The 19,588-nt window shown below is 50.0% G+C and overlaps 1 protein-coding gene across 1 annotated transcript in view; it reads right to left on the bottom strand.

The window, feature by feature from the left end:
* The window catches only part of BTBD16 (BTB domain containing 16), a 44,751-nt gene that overhangs the window by 11,847 nt on the left and 13,316 nt on the right, over nt 1-19,588 (bottom strand). The window contains exons 5-9 of the mRNA XM_060033528.1: nt 18,433-18,522; nt 17,253-17,367; nt 12,361-12,430; nt 11,437-11,567; nt 4,722-4,841 (exon numbers count right to left, since the gene is read on the bottom strand). Of these exons, the coding sequence (XP_059889511.1) occupies nt 4,722-4,841; nt 11,437-11,567; nt 12,361-12,430; nt 17,253-17,367; nt 18,433-18,522 (526 nt within the window). The remainder of the gene's footprint in view (nt 1-4,721; nt 4,842-11,436; nt 11,568-12,360; nt 12,431-17,252; nt 17,368-18,432; nt 18,523-19,588) is intronic.

Consider the following 19,588-nt stretch of genomic DNA (forward strand, 5'->3'; position numbering starts at 1 on the left):
TTCAATGACCTCCTTCTGGTGAGGTTGCTGGAATCCACCCTTGCAGTGTCTGAAACGGACCCATTTAGGGATTAACAAATCAACTAAGGACTAGAATTACAGGTCCGTTCATGACTTGCCCTTAACTCGAAGACCTCAAAGTAAAAGGATGTGTCTGATGATCTAGGAGCCCCAGGTCCACCCAGCTCCACCACCAATTTGCAAAAGGCGCCCTTGTAAGCCCCTTACCATCCCTGCATGGATTTTACAGACACACTGTTGAGTGAAAAAAATCCAGACCTTTAAAAGTCTACGCTGTAAGATTCTATTTAAAATTCAGAAGCAGCCAAGACATCTCCATAGTAAAAGAAGCCAGGATACCCGTTCACCTTGGTGTGCGAGAGGTAGTGACCGAAATAAGGCACATTAGGGGGCTGGTCAGGTTCTGTTTCTTGGTCTGGGTGCTGGTTATACAGGTGTGTGCACTTTGTGGAAATTCATTGAGCTGTTCACTTAAGGTTTGTGCACTTTGCTGTAGGTATTTTATATTTTGATGAAAAATGTACTTAAAAGAAAAGTGCCGGAACTTCCCTGGCGGTCCAGTGGGTAAGACTCCGCCTTCCAATGCAGGGGGTGCAGGTTCGATCCCTGGTCGGGGAGCTAAGATCCCACATGCCTCGGGGCCAAAAAAACAAAACATAAAAAACAGAAGCAATATTGTACCAAATTCAATAAAGACTTTTAAAATGGTCCACATAAAAAAAAAACTTTACAAAAAAGTAGAAAATTTGCCTGTCTCTGGCTCTTCTCCAATTGATGAATTTTTACAGCCCCCCTGGACTTCTCAGACTGCTAAGTGGAACAAAATGATGACTTCCTCTGTGGACGAATGAAGGCAATGGTTTTGCTTACAGTTTTTGTTTTTCTTACAAGGAAATGTTAAATTAAATTCTGGACAGCCTATTTGTATTTCTAAATTAACCACTGCCAGGAAAACAGCTGTGTGTGTGTGTGTGTGTGTGTGTGTGTGTGTGTGTGTGTGTGTGTGTGTGTACACACATGCATGTTCCCTTTCCATATTGATATATTTAGACAACAATGAAAATAAGCTTTGAAGATGTTCTTAAACATGGAGCTAGGCAGAGAAACTGCCCCTTTCACTGTCCATCGGTGCCCCTGGCATAGAGCACATGTTCAATAACTATTTGTTGAATGAATGAAAAAAAATCAATGAATAAAAGAATACAGATGAGTAGAAAAGGCTTGGACATATGTCTTTATTTGCAGGTACAGCGGTGCTGAAGGAGTTAACTATTCAAATACCTTCCCTCCTAGCTCAAGACGTTGCTAAGACAGCTGAGAAAAGGAGTATTTGATCTATTTCACTCAACTGCTGCTCTAAACCCTCCTTTCTGGATACTGGGCCAGCCAAGGCCACACCCAGAGTTGCAGCTCTGCCTCATTCCTGGTCGGTCTAACATTCGGGCAGCTTGTCCCGCTGCTGCCGCATTAGGAAAGCACAATCCCATTTTGGAGGTCCCCATATTGTGACGGTCCACTCTGACCTCTGCTCCCCCACCTGGGAGATACCTTAAAAACCACTCTGTCATTTCAATTATTTCATCAACAGATGAAACTTTAAAAATTGAGCCAAACAGCCAACTTCCTTGGCTCTCATACACAAGCCTGTGTACTGTCTCCCAGGGTCTGCTCATCTGCCCCACCTTCTAATGCTCCTGGAATGTCCCTGTCAGTGGCTGTGGAAACTTCCTTGACTAGCTGTTCCCTCTGTCTTCACTGAACCGTGGAGCTCAGCTCCTCTGGTGACTCAGTTCCGGCCCAGGCTGACCGTGACTTCCCACACTTCCACCACTTCCACCCCTTCCACCACTGGAGCAGAGGTGCCTTCCTGCAGCCCAAGCCCTCAGGCCAGCAGCTCTGAGGCTCAGCCCCAGGGATCCTCAGGCCAGCACAGAGCCTGGGCACCACCGCTGCCCCCTCCCATGTCTAGGGTAGGCATCACCAAACTATCGAGACATTATTTCTCACTGAGCCTCGAGAAAGCCTTAGAACTCTTCCTAGTCTCGTCCACCGAACAGGCCCTACCCATCAGTAAAAATGGAAACTTGTCTGCCAGCCCTCCTATTTCGAGCTGCCGCAGACATGGTGTTCTCTGAATTTGGCGTTAGCGTGGTCAGACCCATTTCTCAGCTGGGGCAACCCAGCTCTGTAGAAATGTTTGATGGAATTTCATCATTCCATAAGCTGTTATATGCGCGGTGCCAGGTGAGCTGAGGATGCAATAAAGGATTGTAAACCCTTCCTACAAGCTGCTCACAACCTACCCAGGGAGACAGGACGTATGCACCCACCAAGGTGTTCGTAAGGGCCTGGCTGGCAAGGCTCCTAGGGAGGCCCCGCCGGGATGGACTCAGAAGAGGAAGCAGAGCAGGCTGGGGTCAGGGGAGCCGGGGCAGCAAGTGCTGACCCCTCGGCTAAGGAGTCCCTCGGGGACTCAGGGGACAAGCACTTGGGAGGTGGAGGCCATTGACCATGGAGCACCTTATGGGCAGAAGAGTGAGCTGGGACGGGAGGCGAACCACCCGCAGTCCTAAAAATGGACCACGGTCCTCTAAGTCGGAGGTAAGCCTGGGTGACCACGGAGTTCCAGAGAGTTCCAGAGAGTTCCAGACTGTCTCATCTTTTCTCCCAAGGGGACACCGAGCCTGCTGGAGGGAGGGAGAGGGAGTGAGGGAAGAAGGGATGTAGGGCAGGAGTCTGAGAACACGGCTCCAGGTAGAGGACAGCATCCCAGCTTGGGCAGCGAGACCATTTGGAGACACATGAATGGTTTCCAACAAGGGAAACCTTGCAGGCTCAGGGGGCCTTGGGGAAATGCGTGTGGAGGGCTGAGGTCTGGGGTCAAAATGGAATCGATGTCGATTCAGAAGTAATGCAGAAGCTATGCTGGTAAGGAACACCCGAGGACGGGGGGAGCCTTGGAGACCCCAGCTCAGGCAGGCCACATGCCTTTGCTCTCTCACTCCCACTTGTTTCTCTCACAGTAAAAACACAGTTCCAATGAATCACCCACATTCTAGCTCATTTCCTATCTCCCAGTTCTAGACATTTCCAGTAGGAGAGCTAACCTGGTGCCAAACAGCGACTTTTCCTGGTGTGCATGACTCATCAGAAAAAGTGTCTCTTGGGCTATGAAAAGAGTGGGAGAGGGTGTATCTAAGACACTTGGGTTCAAAGCAAATTATATAGAAACTAAGCAAGGACATGTCATTCTGGCAATGAACATTGCTTTCCCCAAATAACGAGACAGGAAAAAGGGGCTCTTTACTTGACATGGTGCACAGATGTTCCAGAAAAGGATTAACTGCTTCAGAACAATGCAAGCAAAACTTGGCTTAGACAGGTTCATGTGCTGACGAACACATGGAAGATGTGTTTATCCGCTAAAGTCACATGTGCAAAAGAAATCTCTTGACTCCCCTGAATGCACCTTATCTTGCTTGGAAGCCCCCGTCCCTGCTGATATGGGGAACAGAACGTAAACCTGATCGCGAAGGTAAGCCTGCCCGTCTAGGGCGGATCCTCCGGGCGCTGTCTTTGGCTACGGGGCCATCACACTCTGCAACCAGCCTGGATGATGCGAGTGTATTTACAAAGTTTTAACAGAAGCTAAAGAGACACCAGATGAATTACTGCCTTCACCCTCACCCCCACCCTGTCCCCCTGTCCCATGCTGCCACAGCTGACGTTGCCAGTGGGGTTGAACAGACAGAAAACACAGGCAGAGGAGGACACAGGGAGGGGAAGAAGATGCACTGCCAGGCAATTTTAGAAGTAATCGGCTGACAACAACACTGAACCTAGAGGCAGCCTCAGGATCTTTCTAGACACCATGCCCAGGGATTCACGACTGAACCAGCTGCAGCGGGCACAAGAGAGAAACCCTCCCTGCCATCCTAGGAATGGGCAGCAAAATGTCTTGGGATTTGGCAGGTCTGGGTTCAAGTCAGGCTCCGTCCCTTATCACTTGTATGATCTCTGACAAGGTATTCATCTCTACTTCAATTTCCTCATCTGTAACATGGGAATAATAAAACCAGCCCCTGAGTACTAGGTAGATTAAATGAGATTACAAATAGAAAGTGTTTATCAGAATTATTGCATTTAGTAAGCATAATGAAATGGTGCCCATTCTTATACGATAATTGTTATTTTTCACTTGAATGTTGAGATATATAACTTTTAGAATTTACAAATTTAGACATTCTAAGAGACTAGATTAATGCTATGAAATCTTTGTACATTCAAATGCTTTTTCATTTGTCCAGAAAATTCAGAATGTTGTAGGCTACCTAGTGAAATATAAATGAGAATGATCTGGTCTGATTCAGGTACATTTTAAGTATGAAATTTTTAAGGCCGGTACGGTCTGGTAACTTTCCTGAATAAAAAGCGCACCGTTTGCATCATGTCTTTTACTGGACACAGAACACGTGCTCAAAGGCACAGGACTATCTCATATTATAACACCTATTATTCACTTTTTCAAGTAATCTAGTGGTTCAAAGTTATCCCATAATCTTAGATCCCATAAGAAAACTGCATGCTATGCACCCTGAATGATGCTATGAAAAATAATATCACTGATGCTCTCCCCCATGATATGATGAGCAAACAAACAGTGTATGTACCATTCATCAATCGACAGTAAGTCACGTTACCTGCTAAAAAACGAGAGCACGGTTTCGTACGTCGGCATCGTCTGAGTTTTGCTGTTTAGTTGCAAGTAGACCCACAAAAGAAGTGTTTTCAGAAGGCGGAACTCGCTAAAGGTAAACAACCTGGCCAAAAGGAAAGATTGAGAAGTAATTTTAGGCACAGCCAAAACCACACTGTGTGTAAAAAACGGAAAAATTATAAGTGAGTTTAGGAAGGAGGCAATACCACCCCGAGTCTGTAGGTGGACTCACATATCGAGTTACTTGCTCAGGGTCACTCAGCTGGTAACCTGCATGGCTGGACCCTGAACCTCAAGTCACCTGTCACCACCAGAGCCTGTATTTTCACCCACTGGCTGTGCTGCTGTTAAACAATGGCTATCACTGAATGAGCTCCTACCAGGAGACAGTGTTCCCAAGGCGCTTCCGTACTTTTTAAATTTAATTCCACTTTTTAAATTTAATTCCACACAGCAACCCTGCAGAGTTGGGATATATTCCTTACTTTTATAGATGTGGAAATTGGACTGACCCTACGTTTATTTAAAAATTTAATGTTTTCTTCATCATGGGGTTTTTTTGGCATGAATTCTCACTGTAAAATATTGCATTAAAATACATTTTATCTCAATGACTGAGGTTTTTACGTGACCCTTAAATTTTGCACCTGAGCTGAGTGCCTCACTGGTCATATTCCAGTCCCGGCCCTGACTGAGGGCTGAAATGTGAATAACATCCAAAGTCACACAATTCTGAGGTCAGACCTGGGCAGGGGTCAGTTCTGCCCCAGACTGGCTGTGGAACCTCCTGCAGGCTAACTGGCCCTGCAGCTGCAATTCCCTCATCTGTAACGCAGTGATTATAGCAGTTGCTCAGAGGATACTTGTGACGGCCATGTGAGGCGACACGTCATATGAGTTTCCTATTGCTGATGCAACAAATTGCCACAGAGCGAGTGGCTTAAAACAACACGAATTTATTATCTTGTTGCTCCAGAAGTCCTAAGTACAAAATGGATCTCACTGGGCTAACATCAAGGTGTGGGCAGGGCCCTGCTCCTTCCTGACGGTCCAGGGGAGAATCATTGCTTTGCCTATTCCAGCTTCTAGAAGCCACTGGCATCCCTTGGCTTGTGGCCCCTTCCTTCGTCTTTGAGTCAGCGGCACAGCATCTTCAAATCTCTCTCTGGTTCTGACTCTTTCTCCTGCCTCTCCCACATTGAAGAATCCTGTGATTACATTGGGCCCACCCGGATTATCCAAGATAACTTCCCCATGCCAAGCTCATTCAATTAGCAACCTTCGTTCCATCTGAAAACTCAATTCCCCTTTGCCGCACAACCTAACATATTCGCAGGTTCCAGGGCTTGGGATGTCGACATCTTTGGGGGACCATTATTGAGCTGACCACACATAGAGCAGTGCCTGGGCACAGTAATGGGCTCAGGGGGCAGCAGCTCTGACTCCTGGGTGGCAGGGCTCCGAGTGGCCCACCGAGAGGTTTGGGTCCTGGCTCCAGAGCCCACACTGTGCCTGCAGCCGCACGAGGCATCTCATCAGGAAGAAGGGAGAAGGAGAACTGGGTGCTGCTCTCCATGGAATCAGCTCTGTAAAGGATGTTTCCCAAATGGCTCCTCTAGGAGCTGCCGCCGACTTGCTTCTCTGAATCACTTCAATGTTTCTTAAACCCACTGATATTTTCTGTCTCTGACCACGGAGATGCACCCTGGCTTCAAAATATACCATAGCCTCTTCAACCACCACTTTGGTGGTCATGGTGGGTGGAAACCAAGCTAAACCGTGACTCTAAAGAGCAATGGGAATGTCACTCTCCCGCCCCTCTCGCTATTTCTGGACACAGTACAACGGTCTCTTTCCTCTTTTTTTTTTAGGCACCTACAATGTGTGGCCTTTGACTCTGGCCAGACAGTGACCAAATTTGTCACTGTCTGGGCAATAACGGTGAGCCAAGAGGGGAGACATCACAGAATCACTTGGTATGATGTCCCCACAAGGAACTCTTCGACCACTGCTGGGCTGGGGAGCTAGGTATCTTCTGGTGCAGAACCCACGCTTGAGGTCCTCAAGCCCAGAAAGTTCTTTGAGATCTTACCAAAGAGGAGCTTACCAACACAAGGGGAGTAATTGGGAGCTCCATGAATCAGGACCCTGGTTTTACTTTTATGATGAAGGGTAATTATTGAAATAAAGCCCTCTGTCTTTAGGCCAAGTATTAGTACCCTAAAGTATTAGTTCCTACAGGAAATAATCACGCTGAGCACATTCAAACATATTTCCATTTACCTAAGAGCTCTGATGATCTGAATCGAGACGGAACTCACAGAGATCCTAAACTTGCCCCCGACACAGGCGAACATCTGGGCTGTTCTACATGTTCTTATTGGGGCTCACAAGTAGCCATTGGGATGTCACTGGTGTAAAAATGCCTTTAACGAGACATTGTCCTCTATTTTTATTGAGAAAACTGTGTATAAACAATAAAGATCTCCTTCTGAACACAGACCATAGAGAAAGCCGTGCCCAAGTGAACAAGAAAATATGAACAAGGATGTCCACTGCAGCTCTGACTGTCATCACAAAAATGAAGCAAAATAAAACAAAAGGCCATTAGGAAGGGAATGAAAATACTGCTGTCTATTCATTCATCAGAGCCCTGTACAACAATTAAAATTTAAAATGCTAACTAGGTACATACATATCAATACGGCGAGAACACGTCGCGTGATGTTAGTGAACAGAGTACGTTGCAGGAGGTCACAATCAGTGCAATCACTATGAAGGAGTTGATTTGAAATTTAAACCTTTGCAAAACCATACTGTGCATTATTTTCGCATGTACATATATGTAACAAGAATATAATCTCATGGACTGGATTCACACAAATCCTCCACTTTAGGGAGGGAGGGAGGCCAAGAGGAAGGAAGGGGAATAGGGCTGGGCGGGGAGTTGGGCGGAGCACACAGCGGACTTCTGCTTTCCTGGTCATGTTTTATTTCTTAACTTACGACAAAATGCTACCATCTGTTCATTTGGGGAGGTGGGTCCAATTGTGTTTTGCATTATCCTCCTACCTCTGTAACTTTTTTTATAATCAAAAACATGACCTTCCATGTCCTTATTGATCTTGACCATCAATAAGGAATAAGAAAGCCTGGAGCAGAGCACACCAGTGGGCTGGTAATGACCACGGGCATTGAGGCCACTCAGACCTGGGTTCAATTCCCAACCCTCTTGCTGCATGGCAGGAGCAATCCTTTCACGTCCTATAATCTCCATTCCGCAGGGAAAAACACGAGGAATACCTCCCTGGGTTGCCGTAAGAATTAGACCTGAAAACCCACTCTGTGTGTTCTGTATACCCCAAGTGCTTCATAATTGGTAGGTATTGTTGTTATTAGCCAGAGAAGCATTAGCTGCAGGAAATACTGTTTGAGAGGGCTGCCCAGTGGTGTTCCAAATGCCGTGGAGGACACGGTGGCTTTTCTCAGGGAATTCCTGAGCCCTCAAGACTCTTTGCATCATAGACAGGAAGTCTGGGGGTGGTGGGACACGTGCCCCCCTGGTTGCAGGGCAGCCTTTCGTGCAGGTGGAACTAGACAGCCCTCTGAGTCCTCCATTCTCCTAAGTCTACAAGGAGCTTGGCTTCCAGAAAAACAGAATTCAGAATGAAGTTTTCATAATATTAGAGTGAGTGAAACAGGGTCACCGAGTGGTGACCTTTAAGGAGAAAACTGACTGAAAACCAGAGGCCCAGGAGGTCAGGGAAACTGTGTGTTTTACCACAGGTCATTTACAAGATGGAAAGAAAACTCAAAGGAAGATGAGGTCAAAGGGACTTCGGATGGGGAAGGTGAATGGCCTTGAAGTTGAAGCACCTGCTGAGACAGATGTTGTTCCCAAAAGGCTTAGAGACCCAAGCACCACGCCCACGAGCGAGGGATGGGTCACAGTCTACACTAAGTGGGGCTGAGGGACTCTCCATCCCTGACCCCCAGCTGGCCTTTCTGCACAGATGCCCTGGGGCCATGTGACTTCCCAGGACAACCCAGTGCTCGCTGAGTTCTGTTTGCTGGGAAACCTGGCCTCTGTTACAAATGAGGAGGCGGTGCAGCAGTGAGGGTGGGACCTGGACCTTGGAAACCGGAGCCCTGAGCTCGAGCCTAGCCCTGTCTTTTATCATCCCTCTTATCTTAGGGACAATAATTGTACCTACCGCACAGTGCTGTGGGGATTAAAAGGGACAGTGCACACAGCACAGCACACACCCAGAAGTGCTCAGTAAAAGTTAACTCACCCGAAGCTCCTTTCTTAAGCAGGTGTGGTCCGTGGTGTCAGGCCCACCAGCCACTAAGATGAGAAGCCTGGTAAATTTCTAACCATCTCCCCCCGGGCACTGGGTGTGGCCCAAGGCCCCTCTTTCCATGCCCTCTGTTCCCCACCTCCCTCCAGCTTCAAGGCAGCTGGACGTCAACCAGGCGAGGAGAGTTCACCTCGGAAGACAAGACGGCAGCATAAGGTCCAGGAGCTGAGGGCCTGGTCCCTCTGGGGCACACATGCTGACGACATGCCTGAGGCCTCCCAGGCTCTTCCCTCCCTCCAGGTAGCCCGGCACTGTCTGTGAAGACAGACAGCTCCTGGGGTGAAGCCAGAGGAGCAGGACCCAGTGTCCACATCAGTCATGTCTCCCCAAACTTGTGAGTCTAGACGCCTGACACGTAATATTCTTGACCTCTTTTCCTGCCCAGCCAGCCTTTTCTAGGGCGTATCCCATCGCTAACATTCTGGTTGTGGTCAGACCTTCTTTTTCCCTTCCTTGGTTAAATGTTACCGGGGTGAGACAGCTCAGGCTTTCCAAGGGAGGGACAATGTCATGAAAAGTCTAAGGGCTGTCATGTTTATCTTTTCTTCAAGGGTTGCACAACCTTTGCTCCATGGAGGGTGGGGAGAAAGCGCTTGTGGAAAAGCCATGGAGAGCAGGGCAAAATGACCCTGGGAGCCCCCGGCTCCCCCCTGGCAGGGCCTGGCATTGCTCTTGGGGCCTGAGTTCCTGAGGTCTTCTTAGATAATACAGAGATTAGAGGTCTCCCTCAACACCAGAACCCAGAACGTCGTTCTATCAACCTCATTTCCCTGTAAGTCTGAGGGCATTGCCAGCTACTGAGTCAATTCAAACCAACAGGAGAACAAATCCTTCCAGGTCTAATTCCTGAAATCGGAACGCTTTCCACCACACATGCATGAGGAAACATTTATTTCCTAATATACCATCATAATTTTTCGTAGAATTTTGTCTTCAGTTTTGTAATTCACCCAAAGGGAATACCATCTTGGTAACTTGGCAGTGGGTATCAAGAACCTTTTAAAAAGTCCCCCAAAGACACAACAACTAAATGCAATACATGTTCCTAACCTGATCCTGCATTGGAGGAAAAAAGATGCTATAAAGGACAGTGTTGAGTCAATGCATCACTTGTGTAAGGTATCACATCAATGTCAAATTTCCTGAAGTTGTTAACTGCACTGGGATTATAACAGAAGAATTCTCTTTATTAGAAAATACACATTGAAGCATTCAGGGGTAAGGGAACATGATATATGCAACTTTCCCTCAAAGGGTTAAAAAATGTGTGTTAATAGATACACACACAGATGCAAATGATAAAGCAAACAGGACAGAGATTGAACGAAGCAGGGTAAAGGGTACTGAGATATTCTTTGTACTTTTCTTGTTATCTAATTTGTTTGAAATTATTTTCAAATAAAATATTTTTTTAAATACTAATAAAAACAAAGTCCTTTTGGCTTGGTAATTTCACTTTTAGGAATTCTCTGTGGGAAAATAATATGAGATGAAAATAAATGTACGTTGAACGATGTCACGAAGGTACTATTTATATCAGTGAAACACTGGAAATAACCTAAAAGGCCAGGCACTGGCCGGAGTCTAAGGAAAGCCCTGTGGTTGCCACATGGGTAACACAGAGCAGCAGGATAGGCAGAGCCAAAGCCCCCTGGGTTAAAGATGCGACTGGAAGAGGGTAAGGAGCAGACCAAGACCCTGAGGTAGAGGTCCCTGTGCTGGTCCAGATGAGAGACCTGGAAGGTTGGCCTCCGGCTGGTGCCCACGCAGAGGCCCACAGAGATGGGTTGCATTTGTGCGGGAGGATGAAGTGGTCTCCCAGGAGCTTGAGCAGCTCGTCAAGGAACACTGGGCGGGGGGTGCAGTAAAGGGCAGGGCACCAAGAGTTGGGTTTTAGCCTTAATTGTCAGAGAGCTCATACCGGCAGTGGTATGTCTGAGTCTAGAGCTGTTCAGGGCTGGAGATAAAAACTGATTTCGGGGTGAGAGCTTTTTCCTTTTTCCCTTTTCCCTGGTTTCCAAAGTTTCCACAATGAATGTGTCTTAATATTGACAGAGTTTTAAAAAATTATTTAGGCAATTAATTAATTACCAGGTGGGTAATGAGACAGCGGGCACCCCGAGGGTCCCTACTCTGATGAATAGCACTCTTCCCCATGCCCGAGTACAGTACCCACGTTTGGGCCCCCCCCCGAGGCCAGGCTGTCCAAGAGGGAGGGACGTTTGGGATGGAAAAGGCACTGCACACTGGGCATGTCCAGCAAGGGTGTGGACGCAGGCCCCCCTAACACCTCCCTCCCCCCATCCCAGGGGCAGCTTGCCGGGAGCCAGCTCTCACCTGGGGGACCTCAGCACTTTGTGGAGCAGCTCCTGCGGGATTTTCCGGAGGTGGATCTCCGTCCCCACCAGAGGGACCAAGTTAATCTCCATCCACTTCTCGCAGGCAGTGGTGAGCGGCTCTTCCTTGTACTGCGAAGGCAAGAAAAGCGCATGGAGAAAGGAATCCCTGAACTTTCAGCGCCCTCTGCTGGAAGGCGACGATGCTACACGCGTGCTCTCGGGAAGGCCGCGCTGCAGCCCTGCTCAAAGCGCTTCTTCAAAACATAAATTGCAGCAGATAACCCACGTTATCTGAGTGTTTGCTACGCTCAAGGCACTGCACTAGGTTGATTCAAATCAATCCTCACTGCTACCCTATGAGGTCGGTTCATTATTATTCCTATTTTACCGAGAGAAAAACTGAGGCTCCAAAATTCCTGCTCTTGCCTGAGGTCACACAGCTAGGGAAGTGGTTTGACCACAGGGCTTGCAAGCTGAAATCTCTGAACTGAGGTCTGTGACTGAACACAGACGCCGCTCCCCCCGCACCCCTGCCACCCCTTGGGTCTCAGTTTTCTCCTCTGATAATCAGAGTGTTAGATTACATCATTTACTGCCAACCCTGACACCCTGACTGAGCCCAGGGGGTGACAAATTTCCCTCAACCCCACCAAGAATGTCCTGGAATGTTGTCTGCTGTTTTGGCAAGAAACGCTGGCTTTCCCCTCCCCACCCCCTCACCCCCCAGATTAAAGCTTTTCTACTTTTTGGAGTGTTAAAATATTCTTTGAAACATAAAATGATTTTTAAAGATTGTTCACTTGGCACTGTTAGGTTGGTGCTATCAGATTCTTTGGAGCTGGGCCTGGTGCGTGAAATCCCAGAGTCTGGGCGCTCCTGAGAGCCCCCCAGGTGCCGCGTGCCCTGTCCAGGTTGCTCTCACCTTGCAGCCGGCCAGGTAGAAGTCCTTGATGGTGCTCGGCGTGAGTCCGTTCATCATCATGGTCACACACCTGCAGAGAGACAACTGTTGTTCCTGGAGGCCCCCAGGCTGCTTTTAGGGAAGTGGGCAGCCCCAGAGGTTTTACCTCAACTCCACGCCGGCAGCAGAGACCTTTCAGGGAAGGGAAGGAAAAGAGCCTTACTTTAGGCATGTGGACATTTGGCTGGAGGACAAGACCAGCAAGGCTTGTTGCAAAGAGCTCTGGGCTGAGGGAGGTGAGGCCTACGGTGAGGTGAGGTGAGGCCTTTCCTTCTGAAGGAAACAACGTAGCCTTGGCACCAGGGAGAAGTATTACTGTTTAGAGATTAAGCACCTAAAGGTGCCTTACTGAGTTTTAATTTTAGCCAGGGTGACCATCTGTTTGTCCCCCTGCTGGAGGTATTTTCTTCCTGTACAGACCATTGCGGAGCTGTAGAGGGGCTTCCGGTCCTGTTCCTCTCTGTACAAGAGTAGATTCAAAAAGCAAGTTTCTGATGAAAATCTCTGTCCTTTTCACGACTAGGCCTCATTTACTTGCTTCACTTACTCATCAAAGATCTGTTTACTGAGCAGGTACTATGTGCCAGGCACCCTGCGAGGCCCTTGGGTTACAAAGAATAAAGCCAATGGGCCCAACACACGTTAAATAAACATTTAGACATGTAACCACATTATTACAGTTGTGTTAAGGGTTAAAAAGTCAAAGAACAATGTGCCATAGGAATGTGAAAAGGGGGAAATCTGACCTGGTGGGAGGATGATCAGAAAAGTGACATTTAAACCTTGAAGGAGGAGAACAAAGAACTGTTCAGACCAGGAATTGGGAGACCAGCATTCCAAGAAGAGGAAACAGGATGTGCAAAGGCCCTGAGGCAGGGACAGGGGCCCTACTTTGAAGGAACATCAAGGAGATCCCAGATGCAGTGCAGTGAGGGGAGTAAGACTAGGAGATGGGCTGGGGTGGGCAGGGTGTGTGGTGGGGTGGATATGCTGGGCGAGAGTTTCAGTGACTCACCTGTCACAGCTGAGCCTAGTCTCCAGCACAATTTTCTTAAGACATGTTCGTGTCATCAAACAGGGCACCAGAGAATAGCTACTGAGCTCTCATACAGAAGCAAAATCTTGAACTCATTATTACTCAACGGTTATCCTAAACTCAGTTGAGATACATGTTGCTCTTGGACAAAGGCTTAAAGGATATCTGGTAAGTCTTGCACATATTCTGAAATGTATTCTTCAATTAAGCCAGGTCAGCAGAGAGCTGGGGAGCTCATTACCACCAACACCCACACCCCTGAAGAACAGCTTTTACTCAGTTGCATTTTGAAGTGAAGACCTTGCCAATATCAAGAAAGAACATTATTAAATTTATCGTTGCTTTTACTCTGTGGATATAGTTGAGGACATTGACCATCACATCACTCAATGTCATCTGATGAAGACACCCAGGGTTCTACCTCCCAAGTCAGTTTTTGGTTTCTTTGTTTTATCTAATGTCATTGATCAGGTTTCCCTTTTCATATTAGCTGCTAGGGAGCTCACAGTCAAAAGTATGGTCCACTTGTAGAGTGTAGGTTTGGTTATGTAATTTTAGCTTCTCCAGCCTTGTTTTCCTTTCTCCTTTTTCTTTTCTTTTTGAACAATTTGTGCCCTGTTATTTTATGTATTCTTTTAAGCCACCAAAAACTTTTACTAGAACAAGGCAAGAAATACTGAATGAAAAACAATTTGGTCATGGTTAAGGCACTTTACGCCCCACCCTCCTAGGATCCTACGATGGCCCCTTCACCATAGTGAGACTGATCATACCCATTATAAGGAATTGTCCTGAGTATTGGAAAAATCTGTGCTGGGTAAACACCAGACTCTGCTGTCATCGTTCAGGCACGCTGGCAGGTGAGATTGCTGAGTCCCGTCAATTCTACATCTTCACCGTCTCCTGGAAGACCTGCCCCCTCCCCTCCCTTCCCACTTCCCCTGACTAGTTCAGACCCTCCTCTCTCTCACCCAGGCATCTGCACAGGTCTCCCTGCCCACACCAGCCTCCCGCGTCCCCACTGCATCCTGAAGGTCTCAGCCAAAAACACAGAGGGGCTCTGGTCACTCTCCCCGCCCAAGCTTCAGGCTCTCCTCTGCTGGCAGAACCAGCTCACATGACCTTTGAGGTCTGCATGACCTGGACTCCTGCTAACTTCCCCACCCACCTTTCCTTTCATCTTTCCACACCCCTCCCCAACTCCAGCTGCATTGGGTCTTAGTGGCCAAGCACATTCCAGTTTCTATGCTCTCCTCTGCCTGAAGTCCTCTTCTCTCTCACTCTTTGACAACTGGCATCCTTTCAGGCTCAGCTCAAGTGCCACCTCCTCTTGGAAGTCTCCCTGATTGCTTCTCCTCACATGCTCCCTCTGCTTTGATTTCCATGACCTCCTTCTGCCTGGTACCTCTGCCTCCTCCCAACACTCTCCCCTTGAAACTAGAGACTGCCAGGAAGCAGCCCTCCCAGCATAAACCCATTCCCTGAGTGTCTCCTCTGTGCCAGCCTCTGTGGCTGTTTCTGGAAATACCTGCTATGTACAGACAAAACTCCTCTCCTCCTGCGGCTCCTGGCCTCACTGTGAGCCGAGCTCACCAATCAGCAAGGGGCAAACCAGGTGTGAAAGGGGCTGTGTGCGAGGTTCAGGTCCCACACCTCACCAGGCACAGTGTTCTTCAGGAGTGGGTTTTTGCCAGTAGAGCTGCATGGGCAGAATTAGCTGGGTTTGAAGTTGGGATACAGAAATCAGTGCTCCAGGAAGCTGACATCTTCACCTGTGCTCCCCCCTTCTCACTGTGAGACTCACTGGCTGGGCTTCCCAGACTGGAGGACACCAAGCAAGCCCTGGGGCCACCCAGGCCACTTGCTTCTGGGCTCAGGGAGGGTGGGAATTTCCACTTGCAGAAGTTCTAAGGGCACCAAGCAGTTGCTCACAGATGGAGTTCAGCCCTACCTGGAAGGAAATGCCCTTTCAGCCCTGTGAGCCTGGAGGGACCCAAGTGACCCTCAGGGAGGGAGGGAGGGAGTGTGTGTGTGTGTGTGTGTGTGTGTGTGTGTGTGTGTGTGCAACAACCAACAACCATGATCCCAGTTGTGCCAAAGCAGACACTGATGCATGAGTCTAACAAACAGCCCCCTGTGTAACCCGCACGCACACACTTCATCCCCTAGAGGTGCGCGGCCTCGAGTGTGCGTGATTCAGACTCAAGCAGCCATCTGGGTGATTCTGCACCGGCTGGAGGTTCAGCCCAGATGACCTTTGGGATCCCATCCAGCACCTGGATTTGTGATGCTATCAGAGTGACCCTGGGGCGCGCGCGCGCGCACACACACACACACACACTGAGGCTTGCGCTGCCACACCCCTGCCAACAGTACCATCAGCCTCTCAAAGGCAGGCGAAACCCAGCCCAGCTGTGTGCCAGACCCGCCTGGCTCTGGCCGCCTCGGATTCCAGCCCCACCACAGTTATCTGCAGAATCTCGGGCGGGGCCCATCAGCCCCAGGCAGCCTAGGTTTGCTCATCAGTGGAATGATAGGCTTGGCTCGGTATCCAGAGCCCTCCCTGCTCCGGCATTCAAGACAAGGCATGTGAAGGAGGAAGGAAATGAATCTGCCATGCTCAGTTCCACCCCAGATAAGCCAGGGCTACGGTTCCGGAAGGAAGATGGGGCTTTGAATCTGGGCCTCCCGTAGGGCAGCTGAGGCTCACAGACAGAAGGTGGCCAGATGCCCCACTCCAAGAGGGAAGCTGGCCTTCCAGGTCTGGGGCCACAGTTATCTTCCTGCACAGCACCAGGAAACAGCCGCTCAGAAGTGCATGCGCGCAGAAGCTGTGATTTACTAGCGATTATCAGTCACAAGGTTATGCGGAGCTGAAGTCATGTGACACACAATGGAAGGGGAGTGGGGATTCTCAGGAGAACACAGACTTTACCCCATCACCTGCAGGGTCAAGGCCAGACTGCTGGATTCTCCCCGAGACTCTACACGACCTGTCCCTGCCTGTGACGGCGGGCCTCCCGTCTCTCACAGCCAGCCGCCCACCCCACAGTCTGGCCAGGCCGACACGCTGGAGCGCCTTTTCAAGACTGGTCCCCTCCGCATGTCTTCTGTGGCCACGTCCAGGCCTCTGAAAGCCTGCGTCCCTGGGTTCACGGGGCATCTGCCTCCCCAGCGAGGCTTCGAGATGCTCCCGCCTGAGGAGCTGGCCCGAGTCATTTCAGGTGCCCCCAAGAATGAGGCACCAACTCAAAGTCATCTCTGGGATTGAACGTGGCTGTATGGATTCTATAGAAAGAGAGTGGAAACCTGCAAGGTCCCTGGAAGACATCCTGCCCCTGCCTTTTACAGAGCATCTGCTGTCCTCTCTGGGCTAAGATGGGATGTTCGTTCATTCATTTATTCATTCATTCATTCCCTCAGATGAAGAAACTGAGGCTTAGGGTGGTGAAACAAGCCAGGCAGAGCATCCCCGCCCTAAATCTCCTCTCTGTTGAACTGCGTCAGGAGTTTGGAACTCGAAGAGCAATAAGATACCACCTCTGTGCTCAGGACGTGAGTGCAGTAAGCACACATCCCTGAAAAAGCCTAAGAGAAGGGACAGAATACTCTAGAAAAATGAATCCCATCAGTGCTTTTCCATTTGCTTCATTTGCCTTCCATCAGCATTAACGGCCGACTCAAACTTGTGTTCTATGCAAAGAAACCCCAGATGTCCCAGCCTGCGGAAGAGGCATGCTCCGTGAGCTGGGCCGGGAGGGCCCCTTTGGATCCCACCTGGGGCTGGCCCTGGCCGCGCCTTGCCACGGTTCCTTACCTTTGGAACAGGCTGTTGAACTGAAGAACGTGGGCTGCAGCCAGCACGCCCAGCACGTCGTCCATGCTCACCCTTACCTCGGGCAGGTAGAGATTCTGCAGGGCCACGGCGAAGGCTGGGGAGGCAGCATCGAGGGCCAGCCGTCAGCGTGGGGCTCTGCAGCCCCGCACCCCTCACGCACAGGCGCCCTCCCGCTGGGTGAGGGTCCCTGAGCTGGGGGTCAGGGACGCATTAGACAAAACGCAACGGCTCTGACCTGGGTGCAGATGCTGCCTGGGCTCCCAGCCCCCCAAAGGAGTTGAGGATGAAGCTAAAGAACATGGAGCTCCTGTGAAAGAATCTTCTGTGAGCCTGTCCCGAGCCTGTGCCTCAGGGGTTCTGTCCTAACTGGGGGTCTGTGGCCTGTGCCGGGAGCTGGCCACCCCAAGGTGTGCACAGTGCTGTGTGCATGAGGTGTGTTTTGTGTTCTCTGGAGATGACATCATCACAGCGGGTTTTCCCCAGAGTCTGGGATCTTCAACAAGGTTAAGGACTCCTGGGACGAGCCGGGATCAATTTGCCAGTCCGTGGACTCAGCTTATTCCGAGTTCTACCTGACCCCAGCCGCGCTGTAGTGCAGTCCCATGGGCTCCGAGGACAGCTGGTGTGGATAATTGTTATGTGGATAATTTCCTGATGGCACGTGACAGCACGGTGCGTTCATACCTGTTAACAGGTGTGTCTAGGTGGCCGGGATGGGATGGGGAGGGGCTGAGCCCAAGGGAGGCCCCTGGGGGAGGTCTCTGCCGCCAGCAGCCAGCCAGGGAGGGGCCCTGGTGGGAAGGGGCGGGTCAGTGTTGCCTACGGACAAGGGCGGGCCTGAGGGCTTCCCTGGGCATCTGTGCCCAGAAGAGCAGTGACATCTTCCCTGGGTCTGTCTGGGTACCTGCCTCTTCCTCCCTCCTCTGCATTCCTCACTCTTTACAAGGATGGGGACCTCTCTTTCGCAGAAGTCCCCCTTCTTTTACTTCCCCACATTGTGCCGGCCTCCTTCCCCTCCGCCCTGCGCTGCTCAGCTATTTTTAATAAGGAAGCACTGAACACTGTGTGCCTCCACTTTGGGGTGTTTTGTTTGTTTTTCAAATCTGAGAGGCAGTTTGTTCAACGACACTCTCAGAATACGAGGACAGGTGCACGTTACCAGCTTCGGTGACCAGAGGGTCATTGATCTTCAAGGAAACGATCATCTTCTTTACAGGGCGTTGTTCTTTAATCTTCCCGGGCAGCTGAGCTAGAGAAGGGAACAGGACGAGGACGCACAGGTGTGACAGCCACAGTGACCCGTGCAGGTACAGCGTGAGCCCCACAACTGCTCGCGCAGCCTTGACCTTGGCATGGATCACGCTGTATTTTGTTCATTTCTGTTTGCTTGTTGGTTTAGTGGATGCATTGATGAAATGATTATTTATTTTGAAATAGTTGAAGACTCACAAGAAGTTGCAAAAATAGTACAGAGAGTTCCCGTGTCCTCCTGGGCCAGCTTCCCCGACGATCTGACACAACCACTGTGACTGCAAGACCGGGACACTGATGCTCACACTGATACAGACCCCCCTCCCCCTCCTCTCCCTCCCTCCCCCCTTCCTCTCCTTAGGCTGTGAGCAGCGAGAGGGCCAGGGGTGGGCCTCCATCACCTCTGCGTCCTGAGCACCTAGCTCAGACCTGGCACCAGGCAAGAGCACAAAAGGACCATTAGCTGAAGGATGAGTGTGACCAAGGCCTCCTCCCAGCGGCTCCTGAGACTTTGCCCCACAGAGCTCCAAACAAAGGACCCCCGCCATGGAGGGCTTCCAGGGGGAAGCAAAGGGGCAGCCCGCATCACCGCCAGCCTCCACAATCCACTCAGAGTTACTCTGAAATGTGAGTTACGACACACGGTGCCCTCAGGTCTTCAGCCGCGTCTTTGGCATGAAGCCAGAGCCCCTCCAGCAGCCCCAAGACCCTCCCACTAGTCTCCAGCTCACCAGGTCCCAAACCTGCCTCTTCGTGGTTTGTTGCCCAGGAGATTTGTGGCGCTCCCTCTCTTCCCCATCAGGGGCCCACCTGACCCTCTGCTATGGAAGGGAGCTCCACACCACCACCTCCCCTGAAACTGGCTTTATGTTCCCTCCTGGACCAACCACCTGCCAGTACACCGAGTATCTGTTGGTTTACGATCGGCCGGACAGGCACGCTGGACGGTGAGCCTGCCATCCCGCCCCAGGCCCCGCACAGTCTTGCACACACTGGTGCTCAATAAGTATTGGCCGAATCGATGGATGAATGGATTCCACGGCCAGTGAGCTCAGGGTGCCAGG

This window comes from Delphinus delphis, chromosome 16, assembly GCF_949987515.2.
Source record: "Delphinus delphis chromosome 16, mDelDel1.2, whole genome shotgun sequence".
In the NCBI taxonomy this organism is placed as follows: domain Eukaryota; kingdom Metazoa; phylum Chordata; class Mammalia; order Artiodactyla; family Delphinidae; genus Delphinus; species Delphinus delphis.